Source organism: Cibotium barometz, chromosome 39, assembly GCF_041138505.1.
Source record: "Cibotium barometz isolate CiBa-2024 chromosome 39, ASM4113850v1, whole genome shotgun sequence".
NCBI classification, from domain to species: domain Eukaryota; kingdom Viridiplantae; phylum Streptophyta; class Polypodiopsida; order Cyatheales; family Cibotiaceae; genus Cibotium; species Cibotium barometz.
In genome coordinates, this window is record NC_141084.1 from 20675060 (window position 1) to 20684534 (window position 9475).

The 9475-nt window shown below is 41.5% G+C and overlaps 1 protein-coding gene across 1 annotated transcript; it reads right to left on the reverse strand.

Moving 5' to 3' along the window:
• Positions 1-1547: 1547 nt before the first annotated feature.
• On the reverse strand, positions 1548-6762 carry LOC147615852 (uncharacterized). The gene is made up of 2 exons (XM_086778454.1): positions 6593-6762; positions 1548-4877 (listed from the first exon to the last, which is right to left on the reverse strand). The coding sequence occupies exon 2, from the start codon at positions 4867-4869 to the stop codon at positions 2005-2007; it is 2865 nt and encodes a 954-aa protein (XP_086634580.1). The 5' UTR covers positions 4870-4877; positions 6593-6762; the 3' UTR covers positions 1548-2004.
• Between the last annotated feature and the right edge of the window lie 2713 nt (positions 6763-9475).

Below are 9475 nucleotides of genomic sequence, written 5' to 3' on the forward strand. Positions count from 1 at the left end.
ACTTCCTCTCTTTCACACGCTCATCATACGACCTCACACACACGCATAAGGCAAAATACACACACTGACGAAGATCACACATGTATTGAACAACTTGCATAAGCATGTAGAGCTCACCACAAGGAGCGTCGTGGTATGCTCCGTTTGAGAATTGGTTGAGCAATGAGTTCGCAGTTTTGAGTAGAAGAGGCAAAATCCACTCTTTGGAATGCTTGTTGTTCGGCCTGTTTCTTCACACACAAAAATGGTTGCACGTTTCACACCCTTGGGCCTTGGCCCTTGAGGCTTGGACGTCATACACACACACATGCCCAAAGTGCTTGGCCCATTACCTGGGCTTTTTTCCAGCCCTTTCAAGAACTTAGAAGGCGCCTTTTTTCCAGCCCTTTCAAGAAGCAAGATTCAAAAAGAGAGAGAGAGAGAGAGAGATGCAACTTGCAGGTTGCAAGCGTAGGTGAATAAATGAATTATGAATCATGATGCTCAAGAGAGAGAGAGAGAGGGCGACTTTCAAGTTTCTAGTATCTACCATGCAGGCGATTGGCTGCTGATATGAAGTGGCGAAGAGAGAGAGAGAGAGAGAGAGAGAGAGAGAGAGAGAGAGAGAGGGCGACTTTCAAGTTTCTACCATGCAGGCGAGAGAGAGAGAATTTAACCTACATAGTACAGGCTACAGCCTACGACTCATGCAAGGCTCATACGACGAGAGGGAGAGAGAGAGAGACAGCTGTTTGGGATTCAGGAATGGGCGTTCGCTTTTCAAATTTTCAACTACCAATTTACCAAAATTAGCAATGACAATGACATTAATTTAGCATGCAAGCTGGCCGCTGCAGTTGGCTTTTTCTTTTAATATTCTTCAAGTTGCTTAAGGCCCAAGGGCCAAGGGCTTATTCTCACGGGAAGCCTTTATTGAAGGGACCGTTTCATATAACAAGGTCGCTTGCCCTTTTGTTGCACCCAGGTCCCACGCACATATCAAAACAACCAGTGAACCACCCTTGCGCAATACCAACATATAATTTTAAATTTTGTTTTGAAGGACATTTCAAAAAGTTGTCCTTCTTTTGACATGTGTATAAATTTTTTGCACATCCTTATGGAAGGGAAATTTTTTGTCTAGCTAGTCCTTTGACAGGTTTCGTCTCAAGTTGGCCTTCGTACGACGGGTAGACGGCCCTCGGAAGGGAAGATGGGCGTCAAATCCTATCGTTGGTGGGGGAGATTACATGGAGTAGAGAGCTTTAACCAGAGGCTTATCTTTAGTTACAATAATCTCTCTAATAAGCATGAGATCAAGAATTGCACCAATCTTTCTAGTTTTCTTTTTAAAGGTTGCAGAGGAGACTTTAAAATCTCCTCTATCCTTACAACATCCCATAAGAGAGAGAAGGCAGCCAATGCCTCTCCAATCTTCATAATATATATCCCACAAAAAATAAGGTCAACAGTGCCATTAGCTGTATGCATAATACTACACACCTAGATGCATATGAAACCTTGGTAACTAGATCCTTAAGAAGCCAGCCTGGCCAAGACAATATGTATTCAAAACTGGTTAACATAGCATTCTTGGTTAAGAGTGGAAGATACATCCTCGGTTATTTGATTGCAGAAAAAAAGAGTAAAAAACTGCAAAGCTGCCACAGATCTTTTCATCAATCTGCCTAATGAATCTGAGATGGGCACCCACATGGGTGGTTTCATAAATACAGTCACAGAATCGGGTCAGCATACGCTGACAGAAAATGCAGGTTCGTGTGTGATGGACAGCAGATGCCTCAGTTCAACAGCAATAAGTACTTGAGTGTACAATTCTAGCTGTCACTTCATAACACTCCATAGCATTTATCTCTAAGCATAGCTAGCATGCACCCATCAATGCCAACCTCCACAAGTATGTTGAAAACACCTGTACATTATTTCAAGCTGAATAAGCACTGGGGAGCCCTCATCTGTACAGACCTAAAATCCTTTTTTGTATGCATTTCCAGTCAAATACTTCTAGTTCTTCTTGTTCATGTTGATGTCCCCCAGCTGAGAATAGCCCCTCTTGGTTCGCTTTATCCTTGCAAACAGGCACAGGATGCAGAAGGAAATACTGTAAATCCCATAAATCTTCCAGCTGGTGTGTGGCCCTTTCAGAGCCATTGCTCGGTGGAAAACTGTAACATAGTAATGGAACCCTATCATAAATACCACAAACCATTGCAATACCACTGTTACCTTGACAGGAAGTGTCTCTGAAGAGCAAGAGGAAACCAAATCAAATGTCTGTAAGATGAAGTAGATCATGTAGCCCAATGCCTGCAGAAGCTGCAAATGGATGTAGCCGGATGCAGAGCTCTTGTAAAAGAAGGTCATAGGTTCTCCAATGATGAATGTTGCCAACAAAAGGGTCACAAAGTAGGCGGCAAGATAGATGTTCACAAAGAGAAGGACTTTCTGTATAGAGAGAAGTGCTCGGATGTGCTCAAACAGAAATATAACAACAGCAAGCGGAACAAGTAGCAGACAATAAGAGATTAGAGAAGCCAAAAGGGGAGCAAACTGCTTTCCTACCAAGGGTGAAAAGCTTTCAGTGATTTGCTGATTGGCTTTCTTGAAGTAGACTTTGGATGTGTCAGTGATTTTCTGTATGTTGGGGCCGAGGTGGTCAGCCACCTTCTGTGCAGTATCTTGGATTTTTGAAGGGAGGTCAACAAAGTCTTGCATGAAGTCACCATACTCATCGTCATCATCATCATTCCCTGGGACAGATGATGTAACTGACTCTTCCACAACCTCAGACCGTTGAGCTTTTTCACTGACCTCCTTTGTAGACACATTTCTCTCAGCAGTAGTAGCCAGGACCTCTACCTCAGGCATTTCCTTCTGTTTTTGGGTCTTTGAAGCATCTTGAGTTCCTTTTGAGGTTTGGTTCCGGTTTGTCACAATCTCTTCAGTCTTGGTGCTCATATCCACTAATTCCATTATCTCTGGCTTTGGCTCCAGATCGGGAGCTTTCTTTCCTTCTTTTACTTCTATCGGTTTGCTCAATGATGTAGCATTGGATTTAGTCCCATTCTCTGTTTCTTTATCCTTTGTAATAGCCCATCCATCGACAATAGGCATTTCCTCCTGTTTTTGGGTCTTTGAAGGCTCATCTTGAGTCCTTTTTGAGGGTTTTGGGACTTTAGTTTGGTTCTGTTTTGTGACAATTATCTCTGAATCCAGAGCTTTCTTTCCTTCTTTTACTTCTATTGGTTTGCTCAATGATGTAGCATTGGATTTAGTCCCCTTCTCTGTTCCCTTATCCTTTGTAGTAGCCCAGACCTCAACAACAGGAATTTCCTCCTGTTTTTGGGTCTTTGAAGGCTCATCTTGAATCCCTTTTGAGTTTTTTTGGACTTCAGTTTGATTCTGTTTTGTGACAAACTCTTCAGACTTGGTGCTTATATCCACTACATCCACTATCTCTGACCTTGGCTCTGGATCCGGAGATTTCTTTCCTTCTTTTACTTTTAATGGTTTGCTCAATGACGTCCCATTGGATTTAGTCCCCTCCTCTGTTCCCTTATCCAAGCTTTGAATGTCCATGGCACTTAGCTTTTCCTCTTTTTTAGTTTTCTTGGAGGATTTTTCTTTCTTCTTTTTACCTTTTCCCTCCATTTTAGCCACATCTTGTGTCTCCATCTGCTTTGACTGTAGGTCAAAAGTTTCTCCTGATTTTGTTTCAAGCTTCTCTTCAGCCTTGGCATCCAAATCTTCTTCTACTAGCTCTGACCCTAACAGAGATTCTGATGATTTCTTCCCTCCTTGCTTTGCTTTTGTTGCTGGACCAGACTCCTTACTGTCGGGGTTGAATTCCTCGACTTCCATTTCCTCTTCCAAAACTTGAGCTTTCACCTTGGGTTTCTCTTTTTCTGCCTTTTCCTTTGATGGCTTCTCTTTTACATTCTTTCCTTTAAAATGCTTAGAGTCCTCTGGGCTTCCTTGCCTTTTCCTTGGAGTCAACTCTGAATCAATACCCGTTTCCCCTTTGGTTTGTGAATTTTCCTGAACCTTGTCCCCCCCATTCTCTTCTTTGATTACCTTTGATACCAAGGCTTCCACCCCTCCTTCCATTTTTGTTTCTGACGCACCTGCCTGTGTAACCTCGACTGACAAGGCTTCAGCTTCCTCTTTGACAGCTTTGTCTTCCAATGTTTTGTTGCTGGATGACTCCTCCATGTCTTCCTTCACCTCTTCCTTTCCCTTTGTCACTCCTTTTCCCTCCTCTTGCAACTTCTCTACCATTTTATCATTAGACATCTTCTGCTCAATGAAAGCTTCCGTTTCACTCTCCAGCACCTTCTCTTTAGTGGCAGGCTTCCTTTTGGTTTTCGATACAAATTTTTTTGCCAACTTTTCCTCATCACTTCCCTTTGTGACAGATACCGAGTCCAAATCAGCATCTCCACTTGGTTCTGACTTCAATTCTTTCTCTTTGGGTTTCTTCTTCTTCTCAACTTTTTCCTCTTCTATCTTCACCTGTTTCTCTTCCATCAAAGACTCTGCTTGCTGTTCCTCTACCTGTGAGACTTTCTGAACAGGTTTATTTTGCTCTGATTGTACTGCTTTACTTTCTTCCTCTGTTGTTACTTCAAGGTTTTGATCCTCCCTCTCATCCAGCAGCATTAGCTCACTCTCCGTATCATTTGATTCTTTTTTATCTTCTGCTAAAATCCTCCTTGAAAAGAGCAGTCGAACCCCATAAGTCTGCCCACTGGTTTCTGCTTCTACTCCTTTAAAAGACATTTTCCTTGAAGCCTCACATGAAATCCGTTCCCTTGCAGCGATCATGCATAGAAAAAGCAAGGGCACTAGAGAAAGCTTCATGATTCTCATTGCCTTGCCTGCAAGTCTCATGGAAGACACAGATTAGACACTTTCTCTCTCTCTCTCTCTCTCTCTCTTTCTCTCCCATTACCGCCATGTCAATACCAAGGGCAGCCACATGCAATACACAGCCAAGAACTGCATAGACTTATCAGAGATGACATCTAGCACAGATACATATTTATGGGACATGGATACAGCCAGAGACCCTGCCCCCAGGATTAGCCTATACAAGCTCCATGTCAAAGCTGGGAGAAAGAGGCGACACTCACACGAGAGAATCCAGAGCAGCAACTACCCTTGACTTTTTACCCCCATCCATGTACGAAGCATTTAGTGAAGGTTCAGAACTTACAAAAGATTTTTGAAATGTGTTTGCAAAACCCTTGGCAACTAGAGGATGCCATCCATCCACACCCAGACATCAGAAGGCACTTGGTTGCATTTTTTGAGAGGGGTTTCCCCCCCTTCAATGGGTCATAGAATATGAGGACCAAGATGTAGACCAAACTCAAATGTTCATCTCCATGCTTATTGCATCAACGTTTTTTTTTTCAAACCACCTTGTAAAAAAATGATAGCCTACTTGGGCAATCCTTCCAATGTTTTAGACCTTGGGCATCGTTGACGAATAGTAAAAGTAAAGAACTTTGCTTGGGTTGTTTCGCTTCCTTGGGGAAAATTCTCAAAGGTGCACTAATGGTACTTGATAGGGATATGGAAATGCAGTTGGGTTATCATTGGATAATTTCATATGCCCAAAAATAATGAAATATGCGAGCCCATCTCGTTATTCTACCAAACGCACTTATGTACATACATACATACATGTGTTATACTAAGACAGTGCTCCCTTCAAGCTATTCCATGGAGTACGACATAGGGATGTCGTGTATGGGGCAAAGTTCTCTACTGCCTTTGTGAGAGTCTATTCACAAAAGTTTGTACCCCTAATTTCACAATGCATAGCATACACTACGTGTTCCTACATCCCCACTAACATGCTCACCTTCCAAAGGAGGTAGGTGTAAATTATCATTAATGATAAAGTCACCTAAGCACTCAGACTGTCATACATAAATCACCAGGCTGAGTTTTCATCATTTGTTGGGAGGTGAACAGCAAGGTCAGCTATGATGAAGGCTAACACTAAAGACCATATTGTCCTTTCCATTGCAGCACCCAAAATATGTTGTACATGAGAGGAAAAACATATGGGATTTCTCAATGCAGAGCAAAAAAGGCTAGTGACTTGATTTAAGAAGGCTAATGGGTAGTCGAAAAAAGACATTGCCACAGCAAGAGAACTACAGGTCAGGGCGATAATTAGGGTATAATAAACCAATAAGGGGATGGTGGGTAGACTACAGAACGCTCAAATGAATTGCCATAGCAAGAGATCCCCACTACAAGTTAATTTGGACGGTAATCAGGGCATAATACAATCTTTAAGAAGGTGGTGAATAAATTACAGAAGGCTTAAGACAATCATAGCAAGAGATCCAGAAAGCAAGCTACATGGGGGAATAATCAGGGCTTAAGGCAATCATTAAACAGAAATGAAGTAGAGACCTGCATTTCGACGATTACAGCTGCAATGCTTTTGTGGGCGGAATGCAAAAGATTTACCATTGCGTTTACATAAACGCATTTGGAAAGACAGATCAATGAGTGAAACATACATTAAGATTTAGCATAATCAGCATGGTAGGAGAAGGGAAGGGATTCGAACCTCTTTGAGAGAATCGCGCTGCAAAACAATGCAGGAGATCAAGCAGTAGTCAATACAGAAGAGATCAGTGGTATCCACGAAGAGCCCATCAAGGAGAGAGATGCTTGCATGTGCCCAAGATGCAGGAACAAAAGAGAGAAAGAAACGTCTCATAGAAGCGAGGCCCCTCCAATCTATTATATCTCTACTTTTTTATGTAAATTTCCAATTGGGCTGATATAGCAGGTCTAACGCTTATAACTGTTAGAATTTATGAATTAACATTGAGAGGAGGGAAAAAAAGAAGAGGGGGAAAAGGTAAGAGTCAAATTTGGTATTAAGGTGGTTGGGTTGGTGGGTGTGTGTGTGTGTGTGTGAGAGAGAGAGAGAGAGAGAGAGAGTGAGTGAGAGTGTGGTTGGGTTGGTGGGTGTGTGTGTGTGAGAGAGAGAGAGAGAGAGAGAGTGAGTGAGAGTGTGTGTGTGTTTTCATGTTAGACCTATGATGGCATCTAGGTGCATGAAACTACTAACCTTTGATTAGGAGCGCCACACCCCCCACCCCTCCTGTTGGCCCCTTGCAGCCCCCCCGCGCACGAGCGTCGTACGGTGCCCTCACCCCACAGTGTCGTGCCGTCACACCCCGCACCCCCCCACCTCCCTCCCTCCTCCTCCTCCTCCTCCTCCTCCTCCTCTCTCTCTCTCTCTCTCTCTCACACACACACACATACATGCACACATGCTTTATCTTCCTTACATTTTATAAAAATTATCGGTTTTGATTAGGATGTGTTTGATGACCATTGTAAATTGTCTAACAAGTAGATGCATACAAGGAGATGAAAGAGCAATGCTTGTATAAAAATTATATACACAGTAGACCTCAAGTTTGCATTTTTGCCTCATAACTTTTTAAACCTCGACAAGGTGGGGCATCTCAACAATGTTTTATCTATCACCTTCAATTCTAGAAAGAAGTTTCTTTTCTTACTAGGTAAAGGTTTCCAACAACATTAGAGAAGGGGTGTCCACAGTTTGCATGGGTCCACTTTGTATGGGTCTCCCCTTGGAGAAGGGTGTCCAATTGGTGTGGGTCTCTTCTTAACGCTCTTGATAAAGCCTTCCAACTTGTAATTGTGATAGAGTACCTATCACATGATGTGTTTAAAAAATGAAAAGTGGCCACATATCATATTTTCCCATTTACATCCATAGGCATGTTTGTTGTAATGCCCTTTTATTTTGTCATTGGGTTGTCATTATCTCTAGAACCTTTAACCCTACAATGTCAATTAAAAATCTAAGGGTAGCTTCCCCAGAATGTTAGGTATCACACTCTCCTCAAAAACGTTCACATACCCTTATCATATGCAAGCTAAAAAATGTTAGGTATCACACTCTCCTCAAAAAATGTTCACATACCCTTATCACATGCAAGCTCATCCTAGTAAAGGGACGTTATATTCTCCATTGCTTATACAAAACGATGAGCCTAGAGCTACTGAAAAATCTTGTCACCTCTAAGTAGGCTCCTTCATACCCATGTTAAGCATCATCTAATTGTTCCAACCTTCACATTTGTTTATATTAAAATTACTTTTTGATGTTGGCAAAATCACGCACCATAGTGAGCACATATTCACAAAATTGTATCATGCATACATGCGACTTAAACAAAAAGTGTGCTTTTTCAAATGATGTGCATCTTGCATCTTCCGAGCCCATCATTATTTATCATAACTCTAGATGGGAAAACTACACTTTGATGTTAACATTTCATTCAAGGTACCTCATAAATCTTAAATAAGTTAAAATAGCTATATGCATTTAATGAAAAGAAGTGCTTTTTTAGTTCATTTGAACAAAATGTGTATTGGTATATCCAAACTATAGTTCAATTTCTTTTTGAAGAACTAAATGTGGTATTACAAAAAATGACTAACTGATAAGAAGATTATTATATTTTATATTTGACATAGGTGGTAACTTGTTTGAAATGTTTAATGTGTTCACAAGTTCACACTAAAATGTGAACTTGTGACATAGGTGGTAACTTGTTTGAAATGTTTCATGTGTGCACAAGTTCACACTGCACAACTTCACAATGAAAGAATAGGGAAAAGACAATGAAAAAAATATAAAGATTGCTTAGATATCACACAACATGTGCTTTTTTAGACTCTTGAATGCCCTACATGCACAAAGAAGATTTCTTGGAAGTCAAAATTTGTTAAAGGCACAATGACTTTGTGTACATGAATACAAGGGTACTCACATATGCATGCATACATGTGTGCTCACATATGTTGAGATATCTAGCTCAACTAGTACTGAAGACATTGATGACTCGTCTGGGTAATAGCTTCCACACTTATGACACTGGCACGGTTGGTGAGATTATGGTTGATATATGGCCAGTGGGACGACAAGCTGTGAGACAACCATATTTGGATTACTAGAGTGATGCCAGCTCATATAGTCGGGTTATGGACCGACCATTGTATGTTATAGTAGGAGAGTACTTTCCCTTAGAGTATGTACTCTTATCCTTTAGGTTATGGTTGTAGAGAAAGGAAGAAGATATAAGAAAATTCAGCCATCTATCTCTTTTTAGTGTCTTGCTCTCTCTTATGTGTGTGTTTTTGCTTTCAAGGAACTCTTGAGCTCTCCCTTTCCCCCACATTCTCTTTATGGTATCAGAGCTCTGGTTCGTGAGAGAGCTAAGGAGGAAAGCAAGAGGCAAGAACAAGACAAGCAAGGAAGCAATACACGGGTAAGGTATTTCCATCTTTTTCCCTCAATTGATTTTGGAGCAACACCTTTGGTAGTTGTGAGAGCTACAAGTAGACATGGAAGTCATCGTCTCAGATTGAGGCATTCTCTTGGATGAAGGAAGAAGACCATATT

Excerpts from the sequence above, each read along its gene's own strand:
- LOC147615852 (XM_086778454.1), bottom strand. The coding sequence starts at position 4,869 with ATGAGAATCATGAAGCTTTCTCTAGTGCCCTTGCTTTTTCTATGCATG.